The 27,728-nt window shown below is 41.1% G+C and overlaps 1 protein-coding gene across 6 annotated transcripts in view; it reads left to right on the top strand.

Moving 5' to 3' along the window:
* Positions 1-422: 422 nt before the first annotated feature.
* The window catches only part of POLA1 (DNA polymerase alpha 1, catalytic subunit), a 208,126-nt gene continuing 180,820 nt past the window's right edge, over positions 423-27,728 (top strand). For 5 of the 6 annotated variants that reach the window (XR_008574515.1, XM_054808263.1, XM_054808237.1 and 2 more), the window contains exons 1-14: positions 423-661; positions 2,301-2,425; positions 3,435-3,531; positions 4,024-4,104; positions 4,907-5,022; positions 5,278-5,340; positions 6,819-6,917; positions 8,807-9,002; positions 9,235-9,403; positions 10,293-10,468; positions 13,875-13,987; positions 14,450-14,566; positions 23,727-23,801; positions 25,061-25,199. Coding sequence is in view for 5 of the 6 variants with exons in the window: in XM_054808263.1 (XP_054664238.1) it covers positions 631-661; positions 2,301-2,425; positions 3,435-3,531; positions 4,024-4,104; positions 4,907-5,022; positions 5,278-5,340; positions 6,819-6,917; positions 8,807-9,002; positions 9,235-9,403; positions 10,293-10,468; positions 13,875-13,987; positions 14,450-14,566; positions 23,727-23,801; positions 25,061-25,199 (1,597 nt within the window). In the remaining variant the exon portion in view is untranslated. Of the gene's footprint in view, positions 662-1,782; positions 1,829-2,300; positions 2,426-3,434; positions 3,532-4,023; positions 4,105-4,906; positions 5,023-5,277; positions 5,341-6,818; positions 6,918-8,806; positions 9,003-9,234; positions 9,404-10,292; positions 10,469-13,874; positions 13,988-14,449; positions 14,567-23,726; positions 23,802-25,060; positions 25,200-27,728 lie in introns of those variants that run through there. The other variant, XM_054808245.1, reaches the window with a different exon arrangement.

Below are 27,728 nucleotides of genomic sequence, written 5' to 3'. Positions count from 1 at the left end.
CTACAGCTTGGCTCCAGTTTTGAGATGGCTGAAATCTCAAACCACCTTCTCCCAATTCAGGCGTGTGCATTTACATTATTTTGCCCCAAGGAAGGCACCATACCACTACGGTTTATGGGCCCCTACGTCCTTGCAGCAGGTGGGAGCCCTGCTGGAGATCCCTCAGACGCAACTCACTGGATGGCGCTGACCTGCTGCCGCCCTTACTCGGAACCCTTGGGATGAATTAACGAGCGCATCTACGCGCAACGTCTTGGCAGGGGCTCCTGCTGCGACCGGAGGCGCCAGCCCAGGCCTCGGACAGAGCCCAAGCCGACACGCGCCAGCGGCGGCGGCACAGGCCTCGCCCAGGAAGTGGCTCCGCCTGGCTCGGGGCTTCCTTCCCGCGCTGGGCTCTGGGGAGGGAGGTGGACGGAGGCCGCTTCCCGCGGCCACCCACGCTCCCCTCCGCCCCACCGGCGGCCGCAGCTCGTACCCCGCCCCGGGCGGCGACGCCGGGCCCGCCCCCGCGCAGGGCGGCCGGAGCCGCCGCCGCGGCTGCTGATTGGCTGCCGCCCCGGCGGCGGCTCGCGGGGCTCCCGTCTCGCGCCACTTTCGGGAGCCTTGGCGCGAGCGGAGCGCGCGGGCGCCATGGCCGAGAGCGGCACTCAGAGCCGGGACGGTGAGGCCCGCGGGGCGCTCGCTCGGGGGGACGGGGCGTGCGGGCGCCTGGGGCGGAGGCTGCCATCGTTTCGGTTTTAGGCGACGGAGGGCGGGGGGGGGGGCAACAGGGCAGCGGCGCTCGGGGCGGGGAGGTGGGGTGAAGGGAGGGAGGAGAGCGCGCGCGCACCGGGTGCCCGCGCGGGTGCGGGAGGGCGCGTGCGCGGCGAGCAGGGGGCGGGTGGGGGGCAGCGCTCCGAGAGGGTCCATCGGCTACGGGGGGCCGGGGCTGAGCGGCGGCACCGGGGGGGCGGGAGCCCGCTGCGTCCCACGTCTCCCCGCCTTGGGGTGACTTGGCGGGGCGGTAGCTGCGCTGCCCGAGCGGGGGGGGGGGTGTGTGTTATACCGGGAGGGCCGGCTTCTGGCGGGCCCCGCACCGCTGCCCCGCGCCGGCGCTGGTTTCCGCACAGCGGTGATGCCGGGTTATCCCGGGCGGAAAGGCTGTATGTGGGCTTACCTCCGCCTCACGGGCCGCCGGCTCGGGCGCTCACAGCTGGGGGACGCGCCGGCATTTCACTGCCGAGAGCGCCGGCAGGCGCGGGTGGTCTCAGCCGGGGGTGGAAATACGTTTGTCTCAGGAGGAGCATGTTGCCTTAGGCGCTTGCTTACAGTAAAATCAAACGATTGTCAGCAAATCTTGTATAAATACACCTAAAGTGTTAGATCTTTGCAGTTCTTCCACGTGTTACGGGTCAGTGTGAATGCTCCTTTTCAGTGCATTCCAGCCTGTAACAATACAAATCCTTACTTATTGGCTTCAGCCACACTGCCAAGGTGCGTCTCTACTAACAGTTTGGCCTCCTGCTGTCACCAGAAAGGGACTAGCCTTCTCCTCTGCCTGGCTTGGCCTGGCCTGGCTGCTTGTGCAGCCCTGGGTCGTCTCCGACTGCAGCTGCGGGATTCGGCTTGTCACACAAAACCCGTAGTCTTGTTGTTGGGCTAGTTGTTTGCTTTCATAAGTTGGTTTGGGACCATTCATTCTCTGTGGTCAGATAAATGTGTCCCCCTCAAAAAAAAAAAAACCCAGAGAAAAAGGTCAAGAGAAGCGGGGAGCACCTTGCTGGGAGGAGCGTTGCAAAGGGAAGAAAGTGTACAAGCAAATGGGGTGGCAGTCTTCTGCTGTCAACAGGTTACTAGTTTGTCTTGATCTAGCTGCACTCTTAAACCTTGTGAAACTGCCTAAAAAAACACATTACTGCTTTGTAGCAATATAGGCCTTTTCCAAGTCTGTCTGTTCCTGAGTTGTCATGGAGACATGCAAAATAAAAGGAGCTGGAAATTCCCAAGGAAAGAGTGGGGGGGATCCTTTTCAGATAGGGGTTTATGAGATTTGAGAGGTGCTTTGGAAATCTAGGTGGTAGCTTCTTGTTGAGTGTGAACTGGCACGAAGTCTGATCTCGGTGTCTATCTGAGACCATGCCTTCAGTATAATTCCAGAGTTGGCTTATCAAGAGCCATCTGTGTGCTTTTAGCCAAGGAGGTCTCTATGTTCATTTTAAGCAAAACTGCAGCCATCTATTAATACATCACTGAACACTAAGTACCAAAGGTAACAGCAGCTCATTACTAGACTTATTTCTCTTGTTTTTAATTAATTGCAGCTATGCATGAGTCTGGAAGTTTTGCAGCATCACGTTCTAGACGTGAGAAGAAGTCTAGAAGAGGCCAGCAAGAAGCGCTGGAACGTCTGAAAAAAGCCAAAGCTGGTGAAAAAATAAAATATGAGGTGAAAATTCCTCATCTTTGTAATAAAAAGTGGATGTGAGCTGAGATGCTTAACTACTGTTTTTACATATCTAAAAGTTACGGGAAACAAAATCTGCCTTTCAGATCAGCTTTTGTTTTTTAACAGTGTATGTTTTTCAGAATGTAACTGCAATTGTTTTGCTGCTTTCTAGTATCATTTATTTGTTTCTTCCTGTTTTCAAAACTAGAACAGTTTCATTAACTGCAAGTCAAACATGTTTGGTATTGCTTGATAACTATCCTACAGGGAAGGACCAACTTTTAAAATTTAATTGTGTAATTAATGTTATGATGGGAAGTACTTTTTTTTTTTAACTTCAAATGATTTTAAACTTTAAATGAATTTCAAAGCTTTATGTGACTGAAAAATATTAATATTGATATGCTGTGTTTCCAGAAAAAGACAAAATGTAAGTATTTAACTGGTAGAACTGAAGTCTGGCAGTATAACATTGATGCTGTCCAATTAATTGTAATGCCAACAGGAAGTGACTTCCACATTGAGGTGGATAAATCTAAAGCCTGAAGTGTGTAGATCATTAACATGCAAATTGAGGCACAAAAGGGCATTTTTCAGATTATGCTTGGGAACATCAAATCACCTTCCTTTTCATTGAACTCATCTTGGTGTTTGAGACGAGAGCCAAAGGTTAGAAGTCTCAATTGCTAGGATTTTTATTTTTTTGGTGGTTTTTTTTTTTGGGGGGTGGGGTGGGGGTGGTGTCATGCGAAATGAGCAATAAAGGAAGTCAGTTTCAAAAGAAATCTCTCCCAGTGCTTCAGCAGATTTTGAGTTTCAATATACTGTGTCTTTTGTCACTGCCAAAAAAGAATCTTAAATTGAATGCATAAGTGTGCTTCCTAGTTATGAACAATGTAACAGTGTAGGAAACTGTGCATTTCTGGGGAACTTTTATGTTCTTACTGATGACCTATATTAATCAGTAATGGTATACTGAGGATTAACAGTTTCCATACCTTAACTGTAGGTTGAAGAGTTCACAGGTGTTTATGATGAAGTAGATGAAGACGAATACTCCAAGATGGTCAGAGAACGTCAGGATGATGACTGGATTGTCGATGATGGTAAGTTCACATTCATTTGGAGAGTTATTTTGGTAATATTATTATAACTCAGTTAGACTTCCTAATGCTCATGATTTGAGGCAAGTTATAGTTAGTACTCTTACAAATTGTTTTAGGAGACAAGAAAAAGATAAGCTTTTATATGGAAATGAATTTTTTGCATTGTTCTCATAGTAGTGTGTTAGGATGGTAATGAAAATATTTTTCCATTAAGAACTGTTTTTGAAATTTTATTTCCAGTTATCAGTGATAGAACTTTAAAAAGAAGTGCTGTAATTGATAATATCTAATTAAACATGTAATAATATATTTAGTCTAATAAATGATACAGCTGAGTGCTATAGTTTTTAACACTTTTGCATTTATAACTTTTGCTCTGTATTAAAGGGGAAAAAGTATTTAAATATGTAAAACTTTGGATTATGAATATATTTTAAAATATCAGAAGACAGAATTTAAAATGTAAATTTTTAACAATTTGTTTTTCTACAGATGGGGTAGGTTATATAGAAGATGGAAGGGAAATCTTTGATGAAGATCTGGATGATGATGCTCTTGGTTCCAATAAGAAAGGTAGGTTGACCATGACCACTCCAGAAAGTCTTCCAGTGGCTTTTAAAAGATATCTAAAACAGGCAGCTTTTTGGCATTAGTATTGTAGTGAATATGGTCAAATGACATGTGACTTGAAGCTCTGTAGTTCTATGCCTGGTGACTGTGGATTTTGTTTAGCCCCTGTGATGCAGAAGATAGAGGTCCACAAACTGAGGTCAAATCACTGCTAACCACTTCAGCACTACTGGGGCAATTTTGCTTACAGTCTTCTGTGGGATATACATTCACTGCTAGAACAAATGCATCTAGCAATGATCTTGGTTTCCAAAGCCAGTGTCTAAAGCATGTGTAGTCTCTCTTGTCACTAAAATACTTGCATGCTTTTAAGGATCTGGGATCAAATGATTTTGCCAACTTTTATGAAGTGGGTGGTAAACTGAGAAATTGAGTTTGATGTTGAGAATCCAAGCCTAGTGCCAAACTCATGGACACTCGCAGGTTTTTTTTGGAGATGCTTCCATGTAAAGTATCTCGGTCCTTTTCTGTAGTATGAACCTGAGTATGCAAAGAGCATCTCTGATGTGACTAAGAAAGATAGGGTGCTGATAGGGTTTAGCTTTTTTTTTTTTGGTGTGTGCACATGACAGCCGTTAGAAACCTGACAGTAAATGAAAGTTGATTAGGCTTCATTTCAGCCAGCAGTGTAAAAGTGGAAGAAAGAAAGAAGTAGACTACCACAGCTATCTATTCCTGCTAATAACTGGACCCTTAAACATTGAGCTTTTCTGATGCAGAATTTACAATTTTATATTTTTTGTAGGAAAAGGTGGCAAAACATCTATGGCTGGTAAAAAGAATGTGAAAAAATCTGTGGTGTCAAAGCCAAACACAATTAAGTCTATGTTTATGGCCAATGCTGGGAAGAAAAACACAGATGTAAGTTTTTACATTTTTGAATTTAAAGTTTTCTAACCTATTTGCAGTGTTTCAGTGGGAGTAGAATAAAGCAAGGGCTCATTTAATTTTCTTGTGTCTAGCAAGACATAAACTCCTATTACAATCTCTTGTGTAGGGGGTGTTCCTGAAAATGTTGTGTGTGTTTTGTAGAAACCCTTTAGTCCTTTGCTTCTGTCTCCTGATTGCATTTGCGTGTATAACTAAGAACTGTTTGGCTAATGTGTTATCTTACAGAAAATTGTGGACCTGTCAAAGGATGATTTACTAGGGGATATTCTTCAAGATCTTAATGCTGAAGTAAGTACATTAATAAAAAGTGCTTGAAACACCTTAATGCATTCATTTTTCTTGCTGTGGAACGTGTCAAGAAAATAAAGTTCTTCCTAAAACTAGACCATCTAAGATTGATTTCTTCCATAGCACATCTACTTGGTGTATTCCACGTATGTATGCAGTCTGCCTGTCATCTCCACCATGCAGAAGTTGCACGACTGTATTGGTTTGATAAGCCAAATCTACTATCTCCTGATTAGAGCTGGTTTACGTTAATGTGATGTAGAGCCTCTGCTGATGCAGCCTTCTAGGTTTTGGTCAGCTTGGAGTAAAACAGGGCTTATCTGCATCTGAATCGTGTATACCATGGATGTATATTGCCACGGTCCAGCCAACGTACTGTAGGATATTTCCATCTGGCGTGTTTGGGTTCAGGAGAGAAGCTGAGGGAGGACTATCTCAGCAGATGATGTAGCCTGAACTTCTGTCTGCCTACTCCTGCTTTCCACAATTTGCTACAGAGAACCAGATTAACACTTCCTCTGAGTTAGGAGTGCAGGATGGCTGCCATAGCAGGGTTGGACTGTCTCACATGAGGCTGTTCTTGTCATTAAGGACTTTTCAATGAGTTAATGCCCCTTAGCAGGATTTCTTAAAACTGAAAGGATTACTCACATGTAAAACATGAAACCACTGTAGTGGTAAGATAGTGAAATATGTTGTGTCATAATAAGCATAATGTGTTTTTACAGAGCAGTGAGAGGGGTGTAGATGTTCCAGTGTAAAGTTGTTCTGGTTTTGTGTGCTTACTATTTTACTCCTCCCTATGACATCTGATTGAGAGTTATAATATCTTAGGCTATCAAAACCCGTCAAATCATTAAGCAAATGCATTTTAATGCTGTCACATTTTGTGGAGCATTGATTAGGGGAAATAATGTTAATAATTACACTATGGCTTCTATTTACTGAAATAGTAGTTAGCTATTGGGTTTTTTGGCTTTGTTGTTCTCTAAAATGTCTTTTGTTATTAGCTGTTGATAAGGATGAGTATAAAATATCTGTACATGTAAATAAATTAAAATGGGTTTTTCTCTAGTGTGACAGTGCTGAAAGAGCACTTCTGCCTTTAAGGCATGTGTGCTCAGTACTACTGTTTCAGCAGACAGGAAGAACATCCCACCAGTTATTCTGATATTTGTACCTTGAAAACACAGTTAGCTACTGAAATGGCCACTGTTTGAAAAGTATTTCACTTATTGATGATAGTTTTTCTCTCAAACTGTCTACCAAAAAAATTGTAGTGTCTGTCTTCATGGGCTGATTGCTCAGATGACTTCTTTTTATGTGGCTGAGTTGTATATTAGGAGGTGTGTTTTCCTGGCAAATGGGAAATACTGGTGGCCTTCTTTTTCTTTGGAAAACGTTACTAACCAAGGCAAAAGAAAACATGAAACAACACTTCTTCATTTTGTCACTTTCTCTTTTCTTTCAATATTTAGACTGTTCAGATAAGTCCACCACCAATTATAATGCTGAAAAGGAAAAGATCTGCTGGAGTACCACTGAATCCCTTCTCTGTGCAGTCTCAAACTCCTAAGGTAAAGAAATCAAAAAAGTTCTCATTAATAAGTATTAATCTGTATTTTGGTTGATTTGAATATTGTTGTCTTTTATTTCAGCTTCTAGAAATTACTTTTCTCGTTAGCTTCCTTAGCAATGTTACTGTGTAACTTGACGCATTTTTCGTCTTTCCCTTCCATGTTAATACATAAACAGAATACAACTCTTTCTGTATCTTTAGTAGTAGTATGTAGCTGTTACATTTGACAGGCAAAACTTTTTATAATATTAGGTGCATCACATGAAGGTGAGCTGCTTTGTCTCTTATTTCTTAAGAGCAGAAAAGACCCTATGGCAAGGAAAGGATGATGGAAAGTGAAATAAGCAGATGAAAGAGTATTTGTGGGTGTGGAAAAGGATAAGAAACTAACATTCTGCAGAAATTGAAAGCAAATGGAAAATTGAAGCTATGGATAGAAGTTTACCCTAGTGGAAGATTTTGGAGTGAAAGGAAGGACAGGCTGCTAAGGATGGAAGGCTAGCATTTTGTTAAGAGTTCTGGTAAATGAGAAGGACTTTATAACTGGAAATACAATGAGATATTTGGTAAGAGTGTGTAAAGGGCAAATGGAGTAGAGTAGATAAAGCTGATTTGTGAAGCCTTGTATAATAGTGACATCAGCTCTTATGTTGAAAATAGTCAACAGTGGCACTCATTTCAACAGTTGTGTTGGAGCCTGGAAATAATTGAAAAAGAAAAAAATGGGGAGATAAAGTAAGAGAGAGTCTTTGTGGTGCAAAACAGTGGTCACTTAGTAGGAAACATTGAGAAGGAAATTAATTCTGAGACAGGCTGTTCAGATGATACCTTCTGTGGTTGTAGGAGGAGGAATTGGAGATTTTAGACGATGAAACAGATGAAGAGAACAAACAGTGCAGCCTTAGAAAATAAATGGGCATAAAAAGCAAGATGGCAGTGATGCTTTCTACTTCAGGAGATGAGCAGAAATAAAAGTATGAATAAATTCATTTGGCTGAGCTAGCAAAAAATTGTGAAGGTAGATGAAGTAATGTTTGCTTTCTGTTTAAGGTGCGTGAAGGGCTGAGACTGGTGTTGCCCACAGCAGAAATAGCTGTGCTGAGATTAAAACCCTAGAAATGATTGCAACTCTATATTCCATGTCTGTAAATAACAGCTTTCCCCAAAGAGAAAGGTTTTGGACCTTGCCGCAGATTAAGGGCCAGTGGATGCAGAGACCTGTTGTTGGTCATGGTGCAGGCCACTTCATACACATCTTCCATAAGCAGAGGTTCTGTAGTGCCATAGCGGTATCCTGTCTAAAAAACAGCCTCTGTGCTTATTGCCTCGGAGTTTAGCCTTGCAAGAGTGTGCTGAAATGGGGTTTCTTTGTTTTCCTCACTCTCCCTGTCATGTCTGTAGCATGAAGAAATCCAATGGAGGAGCACTCTGTTCTGTAGACCCATGGTGTCCTGTAGACATCTCAAACTCATTATGGCTATGAACAGGTGTAAACTGCCATATTGGCCTTCCGCACTTGTTCCAGGCTCTGTCCCTGCCTGACATACGCTATCACATATTCAGCTGACATGCAGTTTTTAATTTAGGAATGGAGTAGTGCTATGTGGGAAAAATAGTGGAAGTAACCCCAAACTTCATTAAATGTCAACCATGGCCTGTTATAAACTGCTTGTAAAAATTACAGTAGAAACATATTGCAGCAGAAATGATACTGTAGAATTTAAAGTTTACTTTTGAGGAGTTTTAGCTATCATGCTGCAAAATATGTGGAGCTTTTCCTCTAGCCCTGGTTACTAGTTCTGCAAATAGTGAGTGCTAGATTTCTTTTTTCCTCCTTTTTTTGCTCTTAAGAGAATTTTTTCAACTCGTGGCTAAAATGTCTTTCAGGTAATCACCCCTATATCAAAGAAAGCTCCTGCTCATCTCAGAAAGGAAGCTCTTCCTCCATCTTCATTTCATCCTAAACATCCCAATTACACAGCAAAATCTGTCATAGTCTCTGAAAATGAGGATACCAAGCATGTGCAAAAAGCCACAGAAAATGGGGGAATAGTGAAGACAATAGAAGAGAAAGCTATTGAAGGTATCAAAAAGAAATCAAAACCCAGTTCTGGAAACTTTAAAAATGGCATTTTAGTGTTAAAACACTTCTTAGTTTATACTAGTTAGATGCTTAGCTTAAATGCGATGTTTTGTTTGTATATTAATAATCTATATTATGTTCACGCATGTAGTATGCTATCTGCATACTGCTGTAGTATACAGTGTGTGATTTTAATGACTCAAGCCTTTAGTTCTATGTGCAACACTTCCAGACAATGATCAGGGAATGATGGATTTTGATGAGGAGGACTTTGATGAACCTATGGAAGCAGAGGATGTGGAAGCTGTACCTGAGACAGCTGAAAGCTTGAAGAGACAAAAGGAAATTGAAAAGAAAGAGACAGAGCAGCTGGGATCAGAGAAGAAAGAGACATCTGTCTTGTAAGAATCTCTTTTTCTTTTTTTTTTTTTCTTCCACCAATAAGGCTTAGATATATCTTCATATTTGTCTTTGCCAGTGGGATGATACAGACAGAATGATGATAATGCTATGCAATGTTTTTTTTCCTAGTGACATTAAAAATGGTAATGTTGAATGTAGTAATAGCTACTTAACTGAAAAATACTTTATGTTCTTGGGATTTAGCACATGACAGCATAACATGTATTTCAGTACATTGAGGTGACTTAATGTGAGTGTTAAACAATGAATTTTGATGCCAATAACCAAAATTGAGGAATGGCTAACGCTTATTTTAAGCAACTGTGGAAGTATTTCATAATGGTAGTTGTAGTTAAAAGTATTGTCGCTAAAAGTAATTTCACATTGTGACCAGCCATGTCTTAGGAAATAGGAAAAAAGGTGGGGTTTCCCCATTTCTTTTTATTGTTTGGAAGAATCTTGAATCATATGTTTCTGTAACTTTAAGCTGTAAAATATTTGAATGATTAAAAAGACTTAAATCTTTAATGACTGAAAAGGTAGTTTTGTTGAAATAATCTGTTCCTACTGAGCAACTTGTACAGATGGATGGATATATTTGTTATGTAAAGGCTTGAATGACCAAGGCTGAAATACCAGGTGAATGACTTTTAAAGCCTGTGCGTTGTGTACTGAGAATTGTACTTGTATGTGGTTTTCTGTCTTTGTCGCTCCATCCTTCATTTCAGAAGAAATCTGAGGAAACCCGCCTGTTGGGAATGTTGCTTGATAGTGGAAAGAGCAACAAAAGGCTTGAGAATATAGGCCTGAAAAAAAGTGAAACGGTGGTGGTTATAGCAAAGGCACAATTTTACTTCTTGTTTCTTTCTTCTTCTGCAAAACCTGCAGAAGTTCTCTCCCAGATATCTCGTGTTGGGATGGAATTGATGAGGATGAAGCTGATCTAGTAGTGGCAGAAGTTCAGCTGGACCCCAATCTCCTTCCACTTGTGAATGGGGAAAATGATGATCAAGTCTTAAGATTTTATTGGCTGGATGCTTATGAAGATCAGTACAGTCAGCCAGGTAATCAGTTAAAGGCAGAAAATGCCGTTCTGATTCTTTTTATGTAACTGGGATTTTCAGACTTGCCTTAATTATGTCTAGATACCCTGTCTCTCTGTGCTCTATAACTTGTACATTGATCTCCTGTTTTTCCACACCTCTGTCCTCAGTGCAGGGCACTGTGCCTGCACAATGTAAGGATGTTGTCTCTTGGTCTATTAATTATAATAGTAGGGAGGTACAAAGGGAGCTACTAGCAATTCTCAATATTAGTGATGCATTGGCCTTCTTAAAACCCTGTGTGCTCCAGGAATAAGCTGATATTGTTAACTTCTTACTCAGTGGTGCAACAATTGAGCATGCTTTCTTATTTCTGGAAAAGTAACTTAAAATTCTGGTGGATTATTAGAAAGGCTGTACAGTAGCAGTTGCATGATTTTATATGAACGAAAGGTTTGCCTATCAAGGGAGAAAAGTGGCTGAAAAATGTATGTTCTGTCTAGATCCCTTTCCCTAAGATACTTTGTGCACTTGAAGTGTGAATCCTGGCTCTCATAGTCTTCAAAACTGCAGCATTCGGATCTCAGCCCTGACAAAAGAAGTCATGTTCACATCTGTTCTAAGTGCTTCCCATCCATCCTCTCATTTTATCAGCAGCTTTAGGATGTTGGGTTTTTAAGTTGTGCTTCACATAGGTTTACCAGAAGGTTCTTCCATATGTTGTTGAAGGTTTTTTGGGTTGATGCTGTAAGCATTGAGTCAGACATGTTTCTCTGTTACACCTCTTGTTATGAGTTGGGATGCCAAACTTAAATATGAGGCTCTGCTGGGCTGAACAGCTTAGTGATGGGAGTGGTAATAATCATAGATATCTTGATGAAATCAATGGCTCTAATATAAAATTGCTACTTTTAAAGACCCCACTATTGTTCTTTTTCTTTCTTTTTTGTCTTCTAAGTCAGTGGTTGCTGAATGGAACATAATTATGAAAGGATTTCTGTTCCTCGCATGCAAGGAGTGTTCTTTTCTCATTATGACTTTTTCAGGATTGAATAATAAAGGCTGCACCTGTTTTCAATTAGTAGTGTAGAAGGGAAAATTTTGGTATTGCTTTTTGTTTAACATGTTCATGATCTTTGTTTATGCCTCATTTGCTGTGATGTCAAATGCATTGCCTGAAGAGTAAATACTATAGCATAATCATAAGACTCTTTCAAACTTAATGATTTTTTGGAGGCTTACTTTACATAACTCCCTTTACTGTCTTAGGCAGAGAACTTGAGAATTGTAATCCTATTAACATTTTAAAGAAATAACGAATAAAAATTGCCCTTTCTTTGCCCTCTGCAAGACATTTTCCCTGTCTTTTGACTTCGCTTGCTTTTTGATTTGTTGGTAATGTGTTCTTTCTTTTCACAGACTTTGTTTTATAAGCTTTACTCCTTTTTTTTCTTTCTTTCTTCTTTCCATAATGAGGCTTACAGGGGATAGGTCCTGATATCTCTTCTCTCATTTCTTGGTTTTACACATGAGATATCTCTGAAAACTCTTTGAAGTTAGCCCTGCTTTCACTGTGTGTATGTGTGGGGTGATGTGTGTGTGGGTGTTGGACTAGGTGACCTCCAAAGGTTCCTTCCATCCTAAATTACTCTGATTCTGTGAAATCTGAGGATTAAGACCACTTATTTGTCCATGCTAGAGTTGATTGAAGTTTGTCTTTGCAATCCAGGCAACCTTTTACCCTGTCTTTGACTGGCTCATGTAGCCTTCTTTCTACCTCACCTGCTTATATGTATGCCTCTGACAGGTTAACTTCTCCATGCTCTTAATATTGCCAGCTGTTCAAGCGACCAACTCCTGTTTTGTGGTCTCTCCCATAGTTTCATCTTTCTGTGTGATACAAACCTGGGGGTTTTTATCCCTTTAAAAAAGGAAAAAAAAATACTGGGGACAAGAACTTTATCTTCCCTGTCACTTAGATCTGTAATTTGAGCTCTTTCTAGATCCTTTTATTCAAACTGTCTAAATCTTGAAGATTGCCTCTGTATTTAAAATCTCTAAGATACTTTGAGTAGCTGAAACTTGTATTCTTGCTCTCATCATCTTCAAAACTGCAGCATTCTCTTCTCTGTCCTTGACAAAAGTAGTCTTGTTCACATCTATTCCAAGCACTCAAGAAATGATTTTTCTTAGCTTGTCACACTAACTCTGTCATCCGTCTTAGTGCATCTTCACTGATTTATCTGTGATCTAATGGAGTACAAAGGGTGCCTTTACATCTGATAGATTGCGTGGCAAAGATAAATTATAACTCTTAACCAAGGACGTGTTTGTGCATTGTCAGACCAAGGAGGAATGCAGGTTTCAAAATCTTCCTTATGTGAAACACTGTTTCTGAGACAGTCTCAGCTCTGATATTTCTGATGCCATTAATAGTAGTGTGCCGTGGGGAGCGGGACTTTCATGTAATCAAATTCCAAATTATTTGGAATTTGAAGGGAACTCAGGTGAAGCCAGGTTTTTGAGTTGTGCTTGGAAGTTTATTTTACTTGTAATTTACAAACTGTGCATGAAAGTCAGCTAGCCTTGTTCTATGGTATTTCAAAGTTCAACATCATTTGATTAGCAGCTTGCAGCATTTTGTGCTAATTTTTGTGCTAATCTCTGTGGCTCAGAGATGTGCATGTACAATAATGACGTGATCCACAGTAAGGAGTCAGTTGCACTAGTCCTGTTGTATATAGACTTTCTGGATGTCTACCTTGGTTACAACTGCTGTCTTAGCATCCAGGATTTCTTGCGATGTCATACATCTTTCTGTGTCATCATTTGTTAAAAATAGTAAGTTGAAAACTTTTTACAGTCAATCAGCTTCTAGTTGTTGTTTTTAGAATGTATTTCTACAGGTTTTATTAGTAGTAGACTCTTGATCTCATGGTACTGAAATGTAGGAAAAATGGCTTAATTGTACTGGTCTAGCTGGAGAATGAAAAATTGTAGATGACACATGTTTCAGGAGTGATTGACAGCACAGGCATTCTGATTATCTTCAGCTTTCACTGACTTCTCTCGCCTTCCTCCCCCACCCCATGAATTATCAAACTAATGTAGGCAGAAATGGAATATCAGAACAGAATTCTGAGACTGGCTGTGTGATGCCATTTTGAATTTCACATATCAAGGTGTTGTTACTATAGTGATGGAGATAGGAGCGTGAAGAACTATACAGGTATCCATTTGCAAAGCTGGTATTTAACATGATTTATAATGTGCCGATACATCGGAAAGATTTGTTGTTCAAGGACCTGAACCAGAAGTGGTTATGTTTCTATGCAAGAATACATAATAAGCTGCTTTAAGCAACATTAAGAATAATTAATTTTAAAGAATTGCATATTGAATTCTTTGCTCTGCCTTTCTTGCTTAGGCGTGGTATTTTTGTTTGGCAAAGTTTGGATTGAATCTGCAAACACCTATGTCAGCTGTTGTGTGACAGTGAAAAATATTGAGAGAACTGTTTATCTACTGCCACGTGAAACAGTAAGTATATCTTTTGAGCACGTCAAACGTAAATACCTTTCATTCTGCTTATGGCAGGTTATGAGTTCTAGTAGTGTGTTTATGGGAACTGTTGAAGCTAGCGTTGTCTGATGTAGGTTGCAAAGTAAAGTACAACATATACACAGTATATTGCATGTGAGATGCAGAGTAGAGCGTTGCTGCTTCCCCCCCAACCCTAATTAAAATTGGAGACAAATTGTTACCTTTAGGCTTGCTGCTTAGGAAATAAAGTTGTCGTGAAATATTATTAGAAAACTTAGTGCTTTTTAAACACTCTGTTTCAAATAATATTTTTTAAATTTGGGGGTTCTTGGCTGATTGCATTGTAGTTTTCCCTTAAAGAAAAGATACATGATTCAAAATAGCAAAGCAAAATACAACATATTGGTCATGACTGCAGACATTTTTTGTTAATTTGTAAACCTGACTTCTGTTTTTGAGGAAATGGACCTATCCACTGGCAAAGAGACGGAGACTCCAGTAACTATAATGAGTGTTTTCAAGGAATTTAATGACTGCATTTCACCAAAGTATAAGATCATGAAGTTCAAATCCAAGGTTTGTCTACAAGCATCCTATTTGGTCATTTTCTGTTGTTCTGGTTCGTAAGGTGGGAAGTCTGTTAAAACACTGTCTGTCCAGGGCAGGGGGAGTGGAGATGTGGTGTGTTGTGCTGAAGTGCAAATGTATCACTCCTGGTATGTGTAAGTGCACCTGCTTGTAAAAGCCATTCTGGTGTCTTCCCAAATATCCATACTCCTTTAAGAACAGTAAATCTGCAATATGATTGTTCCACCAGCAGTTTAGACATACTGCTTTTGAAAATACTCATTCATTAGCTTCTTTGAAACTGGATTGAATATCAGACTGTCTTTCTTGCTTGCAGAGCTATTTTTGAGAATACAGAACAGATAGAAGTTCTGATACCTAAAGCCTGGGTGTCAGCTCGTGATGTCAGAATTTAAAATGAAAGATTGTGTCGTCCTGCAGATAGGGCAGTGCACCGGGATTAGACTGTCTTTGCTTTTGACCAGGTGTTGTATTGCACTTTATCTCTTGACATGTTTCATCCTTCTCACCCTTGCAGATTTATCTATTCAGAATGTGTGCTGTTTGGAGCATGGATTGTATAGTACGTTTGTACAGGAGGTAGCAAGTTGTGAGCGCTGTCATCCAGTCTTGAAACTTAAGCTGTTCTGGGTTTACAGTTATGGGCAATAGTCTTACAGTGTTGTTTTGCTGTGTTGTGTTTGCTCAACAAATCCTTAAAAGAACACTGGAAAAGCAAAATGTTGCTAGAATGGAAAATTTGCACATACAGTGTTGTAATACTTAGCATAACCCTTCAGGAAAAGAGCTGGTATTGCTGATAGCGTTCTAGATTTGGACTGAATTAGTTTGCTAGTGTGAGAAGGCTTTCTTGTTCATTTAGACAGAGCATTTGCCTTTTGGCGGGGGGGAGGTAGGGAGTTTGTGTCGGGCAAAGATGGCTAACATGTAAGTTAGAGGACAAGATTTGTTGAGAGTGAAGCGCTCAGAAACTTTTCCGTTCTTGAGGTAGGATCATAGAATCGTAGAGTGGTTTGGGTTGGAAGGGACCTCAAAGATCATCTAGTTCCAGCACTGCTGCCATGGGCAGGGACACCCTCCACTAGACCACATTGCCCAAAGCCCCATCCAACCTGGCCTTGAACACTTCCAGGGATGGGGCATCCACAACCTCTCTGGGCAACCTGTTCCAGTGCCTCACCACCTTCACAGTAAAGAATTTCTAACATCTAATCTAAATCGACCCTCCTTCAGCTTAAACCCATTACCCCTTGTCCTCTCACTACACTCCCTGATCAACAGGCTCTCACCATCTTTCCTGTAGGCCCCTTCAGGTACTGGTAAGCCGCAATTAGATCTCCCCGGAGCCGCCTTTTCTCCAGGCTGAACAACCCCAACTCTCTCAGCCTGTCCTCATAGGAGAGGTGCTCCAGCCCTCTGATCAGCTTCGTGGCCCTCCTCTGGAATCGCTCCAACAGCTCCCTGTCTCTCCTGTACTGGGGCCCCCAGACGCAGTACTCCAGGTGGGGTCTCACAAGAGCAGAGTAGAGGGGCAGGATCACCTCCCTTGACCTGCTGGTCATGCCTCTTTTGATGCAGCCCAGGACACGGTTGGCTTTCTGGGCTGCAAGTGCACACTGCTGGCTCATGTTGAGCGTCTCATCAATCAACACCCCCGAGTCCTTCTCCTCAGGGCTGCTTTCAATCCATTCCTCGCTCAGCCTATAGTCGTGCTTGGGATTGCGCCGACCCACGTGCAGGACCTTGCACTTGGCCTTGTTGAACTTCACGCGGTTCGCACGGGCCCACCTCTCCAGCCTGTCAAGGTCCCTCTGGATGGCATCCCTTCCCTCCAGCGTGTCGACCACACCACACAGCTTGGTGGTGTTGGCAAACTTGCTGAGGGTGCACTCGATCCCACTGTCCATGTCGCCGACAAAGTTGTTGAACAATGCTGGTCCCAGTACCGACCCCTGAGGAACTCCACTTGGACATTGAGCCATTGACCACAACTCTTTGAGTGTGACCATCCAGCCAATTCCTTATCCACCGAGTGGTCCATCCATGGAATCCATGTCTCTCCAATTTAGAGACAAGGATGTCGTGTGGGACAGTGTCAAATGCCTTGCAGAAGTCCAGGTAGATAATGTCAGTTGCCCTTCCCTTATCCACCGACGCTGTAACCCCATCATAGAAGGCCACCAAATTTGTCAGGCACGATTTGCCCTTAGTGAAGCCGTGTTGGCTGTCACCAGTCACCTCCTTATTTTCCATGTTCCTGAGCATGGTCTCCAGGAGGGTCTGCTCCATAATCTTGCCAGGCACGGAGGTGAGACTGATTGGCCTGTAGTTCCCTGGGTCTTCCTTTTCTCCCTTCTTAAAAATGGGGGTTATGTTTCCCCTCTTCCAGTCGGTGGGAACTTCGCTGGACTGCCAGGACTTCTCAAACATGATGGCGAGTGGCCTGGCCACTTCATCCGCCAGTTCCCTCAAGACCCACGGATGCATTTCATCAGTTTCCATGGACTTGTGCACCTTCAGGTTCCTTAGATATTCTCGAACCTGATCTTCTCCTACAGTGGGCGGTTCTGCATTCTCCCAGTCCCTGCCTTCTGCGACCTGGGCAGTGTGCCTCAAGCATTCGCCAGTGAAGACTGAGGCAAAGAAGTCATTGAGCACCTCAGCCTTCTCCATATCCTGGGTAACCAGGTCACCTGTTTCATTCCGGAGGGGACCCACATTTTCCCTCGTCCTCCTTTTATCACTAACATACCTATAGAAGCTTTTCTTCTTGTCCTTGACATCTTGTTGGCTAGACTAATTTCTATCAGGGCTTTGGCTTTCCTAACCTGATCCCTGGCTGCTCGGACAGTTTCTCTGTAATGTTATTAGTCATCTAAAGCTGGGTTTCGTTGTAATTTCTAGGTGGTGTGGAATTAGTTTCAACTTTTCCCAGGTTGGCAATCTTCTGACTTTGTAGGATTTGTTCCTGAATAGTTGGTTGGAAAATGGGATGGCAAGTAAAAATGCAGGAAGAATGGATTTTAACAATATGTAAATGAGGGAAAAATAAAAACTAAGTTCATACTGCAATTCAGGTTGGAAAGACCCTCAGGAGGTCATTGAATTCAAAGGTAGAGTACTTCAGAAAGTTTAAGTTGATAAAGTCAAAATGCCAGCACTGTTTCTCAAATGGCAAATTCATGCAAGAAATGACATCTTTTCATGAACGTGTAGCATTATTTACAGCATTCAGGAAAAATGCACACTTCATTAGAAATTTGTAAAACTATTGTTATTTTTTGTTCTAGCTTATTTTCTCTCTCAAAATTCTGATGCAAATTTAGCTTTTTTCAGTTTTATCAGTGTTATTTCTCTTGTGTATTTGTTTATAACTTAGTCGCTATGTATGGGGATCAGAAAGGAATGAATTTAACAATAAGTAAAATACAACTTTGTAATAGCTCACTGTTCAAAGACCCTTTCAGGACTGAGGGAGGAAACTCAGGGCAAATCAATTCTTCCTTAAAAGAGAGGATACACATGCTCGTACTCCAGAAATGGAAGGAGGGGGGAAAGGTCTTTGAAAAGATGCAGATCTGCTAACAGAATCTTAGGAAACCTCCACTTGTTCCATGGTGTGCTAAGGAAAAATAGTGTGAGTGAGGTAAAGGAGTAAAAAGTTTAACCTTCAAAGATGGCTTTAAAAAAATCTAGGTAAAACCATATGCAGGAAGTATCTGAACTGTTATTTCTGATGTTAGTTCAAAGCCTATCAAATTTTTATTGAGTTTACACAGAGCTCGGGATCAAAGACCCAAGTGTGTTGTCCAGACACATGACTAGAGTGCATCTGGGGTCCTTGGGTGTAACACAGGAGTGATCCCTAGCAGGAATAGGGACGTAGCAGCGCTAGGGCACTGTTTGGATCTTCCCTAGAATATTATAACACTTGATCATCTTGATGAGGGAAGATTAACTCAAGCAACAACAGATACAAAAGATGGTAATTAGAAGGATGAGACAAAAGGAGAAGCAGTTATACCAGGGATAACTATGAAAGAACTTTAATTTTATTTTTTTTTTTTACCCTGGTAAAGTGAGGAATAATGATAAGACCTTTCTGGTCTCTAAAAACATTGAAAGGGGATGAGCAGTGGGAAAGCTATTTCAAGGACAGCTTTAGCAAAAGAACAAATTTATAAATTTTAATTCATGAATAAATTAGGCAGGATAGTTGTGTGTGCAGAGAAGCTCTGGAGTAACCTACCAGAAGTGTCTTTAAACAGTAAGAATTCAAATTCTGTTTGAATTCATCAGAGTCTTCAGTAAACTGAATTTTACTAACATGGTAAAAGGCTATCCAGCTTTATTTTCCTAGCATAATTGTCTGTTGATTTTGATAGTTACTGCCTCCTGGAAGCATTTAATGGGAACTGGAGCTAGCAGGAGGGTATGGCACTAGTAATGTGAGGGATAAGAGAAGAGACAGGATTGGAGAGTAGGTCTGTTAGTGGGGCCTTTGTAGGACTGTTAAAGGAAAGTATTACAGTAACTCAGCTATTCCAGCTTAATACAAAATAGACTGTGCACAAGTGGCACCAAATCTGACCAGGCTTACATCTCTGCAGCAGGGGGTCCTTTTGCTGCCTGCAGGATAGTGGTGGGAGTAGTGGGGTTGTCCTGTTACTGCGCACTCCTTTTCTTTTGTTCCTCTCTGAGACCTCAATTTGCTTGGTTATATACCTTGTTAATCTGCTTTTCATAAGGAGTCATCATCTTTCTTTTCATTGCAGTCATATCACCAGAGATGATGTGGTGTTGTACAGCTCTTGCATCTGTGTTTCCATAGGGGTGTGCAGGGCTCTCGAAATGGTGGGGACACTCAGCTGAGTGAATGCTCCAAAAAAGGTGATCTTCACACAGTTGTGACTGTATGTGGTTAAGAGCTATTATGCTTTATGAGAACCCCACTATTCTGTGACGTGCAGCCAGTGTTCCACTGCTCTGTTGTTAAGGGTTGGTGCTTTGAAAGATTTTTTTAGAAGGCTAGTCTCAGTTTTGGCATAGTACTGTGAAACTGAGAAACTTTTATTCTCCCACCATTAGTTGGAAATCAGGAAGGTTACTAGCATACCTGCCATGCACCCACAGTTCTTTTATTCAGAATACCCCGTTCTGTGATGATGCATAAAGAGCCAGTATTTTTACACTGAGACCAGTTGTTCTCTGTGCGTGTGTGTGCGTGCATCTTGGCCTTGCCAGCACACCAGACTTTTCCCTGTGAACAGATACACTTAAGCTGTATCATTTCCTCCCGCACCTGCTGCTAATTGTAGCTTCAATGGGTTGCACTGCTGCCAAGTTAGCAAGTCTTCACAAATCAATTTGAAAGCAGCCTTACTCCACTTAGGAACTTAGCAGCTAATCACTGCTGCTCATTTCTGCTCTCTGAAGGGCCACTTGAAGGGCAGATTACTCTGCAGCAAAGCATTCATTCACTGCAGTTATGACCAGACGCTTGTGTAATTGAGCTGAGCTGTGTGGAATAACGCAGATGAATCACTGCAGCATACTATTTTTACACTATGTTCAGCTTGCGTTTGCAACAAGAACTTATTTGAAGCTTGAGAGGGTTTTTCAAATTTTTTTTTTTAAAAAGGGAAGGAGGGAGATCACCAGTAATGTGTGCTAAAAGCAGTTGCATCGCCATCTGTTCTGTTACAGCTATGATGTGCTGCTTTGGCTCAACAGTTCAGATCTACATTTGCATGCTAATTTGTAATGCTGTTCTGACTTCATAGTGATGCTCTCATACTAAGTTACATTCCTGTCTTTCTGCTTTCACGTAGCTGTTGCTACTGTAGCTGTTTCTGGATTTGCCTTCCTCCTATTTATAGCAGAGGGCCTTCTCCTCTCCTACCCAGGCTTTGCAGACTTAAAACTGCAGTGTTAGGAGAAGTAGCAAGCTTAACTGCTCATTGTAGTGCTCTGAGGGAGCTATTGCTGATGCTATTAGTTTAAGAAAAAACCCCCAATCACCTAATGCCCAAACCAAATAATTTTGAGTTTACCTAGCTGTGCGTGTGTGTTGTTTATTTGTAAATTTTATTCCAATTTACAGTGACTTTGTTTTTTCTTATTAAACATACTCTAGTGGTATATTATGCTAACTATGTATAATGTGCTGAACTTAGTGCAATGTCCAGTGAAAATATGCTTTTTAATTTAAGATGCCTCTAGGAATTCTTGTAGTAAGAGTAATGTTCTAGCATATTTAGGGCATAACATAATAACAGTAACATATAACAGTGGTGCAGATGGTTTGCGAAGTATTACAGAGCAGAGCATACATATTATGGGGTAGAGCATGGCATTTCAGCAGGTACTGTAATATTGTTGCACAGGATACTGTAATTATTTGGAAAATGAAGATAGTTATTCTTAGAAACTGACAAACTCTTGTGGAAAATCATTATTGTTCTTGAAGAAAGCAGAAGTGATACTTAACTTTCAGTAAAGTTGTACTGAACTTGAGGCTTCTTTAACTATCTTTGTTAGAGGTATGTAAACAAACTTGACTACTTTCTAGTAAAACCCAGGTCACTCAAAATGAAAAATACAATACTGCCATAAAAATGATTCTGTTCTAAGCATGTAATAAAGTAAACAGCTGGCAGATGGTTGGGAAATCAGCTCTCTTGGGTGCCTCTCTGAAGTGCCGGTACATTAAAGCATGCAGTATAAAAGGAGGAACTCTGTGCAATTACAGGGCTACAATCTCATTGGGATCACAGACATGTGGTGGGATAGGATGTGGTTAAGAAGGACCGGCTGGGGTGGTGAGGAGGGGGGGTCCTTTTTACTTTTCAGAGCAATGGGAATGCATGGAGCCCTACTTAAGGATGAGCAAAGAGCTGGTCAAGAGCTTATAGGTCAGGATTAGAGGCCAGGCTACTGGAGGTGACATCATGGTGGAAAAAGGAAAGCCAAAGTCCCCCTGGAGTTGAATCCAGTGAGTGTGGCAAAGGGCAGTAGGAAAGGCTTCTGTAGGTACAGGAGGACTAGGGGAAAATGTGGGCCTGCTGCTGAAAGGGACAGGGAATGTGGTGATAAAGGGCATGGAAAAGGCCAAGATACTCGATGTCTTCTTCACCTTGGTCTTTACTGCTAAGTCCAGGCTTCAGCAATCCCTGACCCCAAGAGACCAGAAGGAAAGCCTGAAGCAAAGATGACTTGTCCTCAGTGGAGGAGGATCAGGTTAGGGAACATTTAAACAAATTGGACAGACACAGGTGCACAGGACCTGATGTGATGCACCCATAAGTGCGGAGTAAGCTGGCCAATGTCACTGTGAGGCCACACTTGATTATCTTTAAAAGGTCATATTGATCAGAGGAGGTTCCTAAGGACTGGAAGAAAGCAAATGTCAAACCTATCATCAAGGTGGGCAAGGAAGAGGAAATTCCAGGGAAGCAGAGCCCTGGGAAAAGGTGATGGAGTAACTAATTGTGAAAACAGCTGTTTTCCAGACATGCAAAATACAAGAAGGTGCTTGGGAGTGTTCGGTGTGTATTTACAAAGAGGAAATCATGCTTAACTATGCTGGTAGTCTCCTGTGAAGAGATGACTGGCTTGGTGGACAAGGGTAGAGCAGTGACTCTTGTTTACCTTGACTTTAGTAAGGCTTCCAGCTCTCTCTCGCATAGCAGCCTCAAAGACAAACTGATGAAGTATGAGCTAGGTAAGTGGACAGCAAGATGGACTGAAAACCGGCTGCGCTGCTGGTCTCAAAGTGTTGTGATCAGTGGCACAAAGTCCAGGTGGAGGCCAGTCCCTAGTGATGTACCCCAGGGGTTGATAATGGTCCAATCCTGCTTAGCGTCTGTCTTAATGACTTGGATGATGACACAGAGCGCACACTCAGCAAATCTGCAGACAGTATGAAACCAGGAGTGGCGGCTAATATACTAGATGAGTGCGCTGCCATTCAAAGGAACCTCAGCAGGCTGGAGATATTTCATGGCCTACAGGAATCTCATCAAATTCAACAAAGGGAAATATCAAGTTGTGCACCAGGACTGGAATAACCTCAGGCACCAGTGGATGTTGGTGGCTGACTGGCTGGAAAGCAGCTTTGGAGGGAAGGATCTGATCATCCTGGTAGACATGAAGTTGGACAAGAGCCAACAACGTACCTTTGCAGCAAAGACAGCCACGGGCAGAGTGTTGCCAGCAGGTTCAGGGGAGGTAGTTTCCCCCTTATGCAGCCCTGGTGAGACACATGTAGAGCGCTGTGTTCAGCTGAGCTCCCTGGTACAAGAAAGGTGCACGCATACTGGAGCAAGTCCAGCACAGGACCACAAAGATAATTACAGGGACTAGAGCATCTCTCATGTGAGGAGTGGCTGACAGAGCTCGGACTGCTCAGTCTGGAGAAGAGAAGGTTTGGGATGAGGGATTGGTGGTGCAAATCTTATCATTGTGTATAAACATCTGACGGGCAGGAGCAAAGATGATTCTGGCAGACTCTTCTCATTGGTGCCTGATGGAGGACAAGAGCAATAGGTACCATTTGAAACACGTGAAATTTATCAGAACATAAACCACTTTTTTACTGTGAGGGAGGTCAGGCCCTGGCACAGGTTGCCCAGAGAAGCTGTGGAGTCTCCTTCCTTGGGGATATTCAAAACCTAACTGGAGAGGACACTGAGCAACCCACTGAGTTGACCCAGCTCTGAGCAGGCGGCTGGACTAGACAATATATGGAGATGCCTTTCCATCTCAGCCATTTTGTGATTTTTGTCATGGTCTGCAACCACCAATTTTCATTAGTATATCTGAAGCCTGTGAATTTACAGAACATTTCTGAGTTTCCCTAGCTATTAAGCTTGTAATTTTTTTGTTTTGTAATGTTTAGTGTACTCGTAAATCAATTATGTAGAAACTCTTTGTGCTAGGAAAACCTTAAGAGATTAAATGCAGGTACTAAAACATTCTTACTATCTTTAGATGATTATAATGAGTTGCAGAATTAGTAATATATGATCAGGCCCATGATATTTGAGATGTATGTTTTGACTGGCCTTTATTTCATTAGCTTTCTTATTGGACAGAATGAATATTCAATTGGGACATATTGAAAAAATGATATCTTTCTTTTATATAGAAAGTGGAAAAATATTATGCTTTTGAGATCCCGGATGTTCCAGCAAAATCTGAATACTTAGAAATTAAATATTCGGTGAGTATTATTAATCTGATGAAAGACCATAACCTGCTTTCTTATCTGATTAAGAATTTTATGATTTTACAAAAAAAAGAAAAAGATTCGCAGGATTTGATCTTTACTAGCTAGTGGCTGTACCTCTGTCTCAGTATGTAGTTAGTTGCTCATTGTCTTGTAATTTAAAAATAAAACAAGAGGTTAATACCTAACCTGGTGGCTTTTTTTGTTATCATTTGTATGTTGGTTAGTTCTTAAAAACAGTTCCTTAACAGGTAACCTATGACATACTGCTTTGTTAGCATTAGCTCTATTTGTGTGAATAAAGCATGAGGGGAAAAAATACTTCCTACAACTACTGCATTCCTCCCACCTTCTCCCCTAGTTATAATTTGCTTATTGATTTACAACAATCTGTATTCCCAGTTATCCTGCTTTATTTTTATCACCTTGCTGCTGAATCAACTAATCAGCCAAACAATCCTTTAGCTATACTGGATCAGGGCCTGAAGTACTGTAAGGTGTTTTAAATTACTTACTATCTTTAAAGGTTTTGTTGAATCCACGTCCAGAATATAGCTGATATCTCTGCTTACGTGGCTTTTGCAAATAGCAGCTGGGTGAGAAAGACTTCTATTGAAGATCTATGAAATTGAGCAGCAAAGATGGAAAAAAATTCCCATGAGAACATCAGTAGCTATTCTTCATTAGCAAAAATACTGGTTTGGTTTCAAATGTAAGAGACTCCGCAGTCTTGAACCTATTGGGCCGGTTGCTAAGATAATGTCTTTTTAAAGCAGTTTTTTATACTAGTTCTAGGTGCAAAAGCAGCATCCTATAGAGATTTGCTAGCTATCTCAATTTTTTCTTTACCTGCGCAGAAACACTTTATCCAGTCTTTATATGACAGACAAGATGAAAGCTGTAACTATCTAATTAAGTTTACAACCTGAGCAGTTTCTATATTAAAATGGTCATTGAACGTTGTTGTAGTCTTGACTAATGACAGTATTTCTGTCTTATATTCAATATGGGTGAAGAACTTTTGCTTCAGTTCATTTTTACATTGCAATCCTGATTTTGTTATGCACCTATTTAAGTCAATAGTGTAATTTCTTCAATTACTGTGAGGTATTATGAGTTAAGGCTTTGTTTGTGGGAAATTACGGTGATTTCAGATATTGCGTAGTTTTGTTAAGGTGCTGTCTGAATATAGTGTGTCAATGTTGAAGGCTTCTGTGGGGTGAAATGGCTCACTGCTTTCTCTTACTTGTTAGGCTGAATGTCCTCGGCTTCCCCAAGATCTGAAAGGACAAACATTTTCACATGTATTTGGAGCTAACACCTCTAGCCTGGAACTTCTCTTGATGAGTCGGAAGATCAAAGGACCATGCTGGCTGGAAATAAAAAATCCACGTATGGTGGTTTGCATGTGAAATACTTGGTTGCTGGAAAATACACATAATTACAGATCGGGGGGAGGAGTGGAGATTTAAATTGTACTGATAAATTATAATTTTGTAAATTAACCTTCAATTTATTTGTGTAATTTTCATTATCTAGTACAAAATATAACTTTTTCTTTCTTTTTTTGAGAGCTCTATCTGTATAAAGTTGCACACTGTACAGATGAGATTCTAAGTTTGAATGGCAGTGAGAGGGAACTATACAGTGCGTAGCAGCTACTCTTTGGTGCATACCCTAAAGCCATGTCTACTGAGCCAAAGTTAGTTTCCTTTTCTTCTCTTGATGACTTGAGATTCATGCTTTTTTCTGCAAATTTATCTTTTTAAGAACAAACCGCTGCTGGATGGCTTTTCTGTTTGTCTGTTAGTTGGGTTTTTTCTGACGCTTAGAAAAGTTTATGGCGTGGAGCTTTTTTAGTTTGAAATCCTTTCTGCCTCATGAGTGGCATGCTTCACTTACAGGTGGTTATGCCACCTTATTTTGGCTCAGTTAGAGCCCTTTGTTCAACATGTGCTGCATATTCCCAAGAACGTAGGGAAGTTGATCATACTGGACAAAAGCTACATCTATTAGTGCAATCTCCTTGGGGCACTTTGAATGTGGAACTGACAGTATGAACACTGACTCCAGGAGGATTCTCGTCTTCAACACCTCACTCAGTCACTGACAAAGCTGATACCAGTAAGGATTTTGAGCTGGAATAGGCAAGACAAACCCCTGACTGCCAAAAGACGGATTAGGTGTGGTGGGTTTTCCACCAGATATTGGCAAGCATCCGTGTACTTTTCTGGCACTGATTTTAAAGGCTTAAGAGTGGTTTTTCACCTGTACTCTTTGCCCAAGATTTAACCTCTTATTTCTTTGGCATTTTCTTTTTTCACCTGAAAAGAATCCAGAGCTATTTTGTTCCTCATATCCAGTATGACAAACGTTATGGCAATGATAACGAACAGTTCAGGCAGTATTCAATTTTACTTAATGCTGATGTGCATTATCTCCCTGTAGAACTACCTTGCCTGCGCTCAAATACTGATTCCACGCCAGAGTTAAATGGTAATCTGAGGGAGCTCTTTTTTCCTCATTCCCACATCTCCATTACAGCCTTCAGGTTCTAGAGAGTCTGTATCTTGCTATCAGAATTGCTCATTTCAAAGCTGTGGCATGCCCGCTCTGTTGAAAACTGTCTATTAAGCTGGCTAGTTATATTTATGCAAATTTCTGTAGTCATTGCATTGGATTTTGTGCCCCAAAGCTGGGTTGTTGGGATTTTCTTGTTGCTGGTTTGGTTGGTTGGTTTTGGTTTTGTAGGGTTTTTTTGGGGGGAGCGTCTAGTTTATCAGAAATTTTTGCTTTCTTGTGTAGTTTCCCTTCCACACTTCCCATAGAGGGTCTTGGGGATAAGAAGTATACCTGAAAAGTTTAGAATAAGCAAGTCTCAAACCATTTGATCAGATTTCTACAACTTTTTCAAAAACTGTCATCACTATTCATAATGAAGCTGTCTTTGCAGTTTAAGTATCAGTGCTAGGTAGCACCAGAGCTTTTCTAGAACAGCAGTCTCCAAACTTGTTAGACAATGCACCCCTGTCAGTAAAAATTTGAACATGTATCCCCGATATATAAATATTTATTGATATATTACTACAGTAGCACATGTATATAATTTATTATGTACATTATAAAATAAACACAAAAATAGAAATTAAAAAAGGATGAGGTATGTGAAATAAACACTTTTTAATGTATTTATTTATTAATGGTACAGAAATATTTTCTTAACCACACCCCAGTGGATTGTCTTAGGTACCCCCTGCAGTGCATGCACCCTGCTTTGGAGACAACCGCTCTGTAGCGTGCTAGTTGAAGCTCAGGGTGTTAAGATATTGACGATCAAAGAGAAAAGATGTTAAGCAAATGATTGCCTGTCTTCCTTTGGAGAGATAATCACTGTTTTATAAATGAAGATATTTTAGTCAGTTACCTGTTTGCATTTAGAGCAAGGATAATGGGAGAAGGTAAAATATGTGGGTTTCCAGAGAGAGGCGAAATAATTTTGCAGGGAGTAAGGTAACTAGTTCTACCAACAGCTGTCTTCAAAAGGTTAATCTGTCAGAAATGTAACCTCTGCTTCTTTCTGCATGTAGAGAGTTACTTCATAAGCATCTTTTATGAATGATCACTTTTTTTTAAAGCAAGTGAAGAATTACAGACTAAAATTCTCAAATGATAATGGGTGGTGAACATGTCTTTTTTTTTTTCCCCTCCATCTATCTATATAATTTTTTAGCTCTTGTACACTTTATGTCTAAATAATTTCTAAATTTCTGTGCTCTCTCTTACATTCTATGATAGCTTATAGTACCAGGGTAGTATGAACTCTCTTATGACATTCCCCATCTCCTTATTTCCATAATCGTTTTTCTGAAGGACTATATCTAAATGAATTAATTACCTGGTGCATTTCAGTCAGTCATATGT

This window comes from Grus americana, chromosome 1 (genome assembly GCF_028858705.1).
Source record: "Grus americana isolate bGruAme1 chromosome 1, bGruAme1.mat, whole genome shotgun sequence".
NCBI lineage: Eukaryota > Metazoa > Chordata > Aves > Gruiformes > Gruidae > Grus > Grus americana.
Note: the sequence above shows the minus strand (reverse complement) of the source record. Positions and strands in the feature narration are given on the sequence as shown.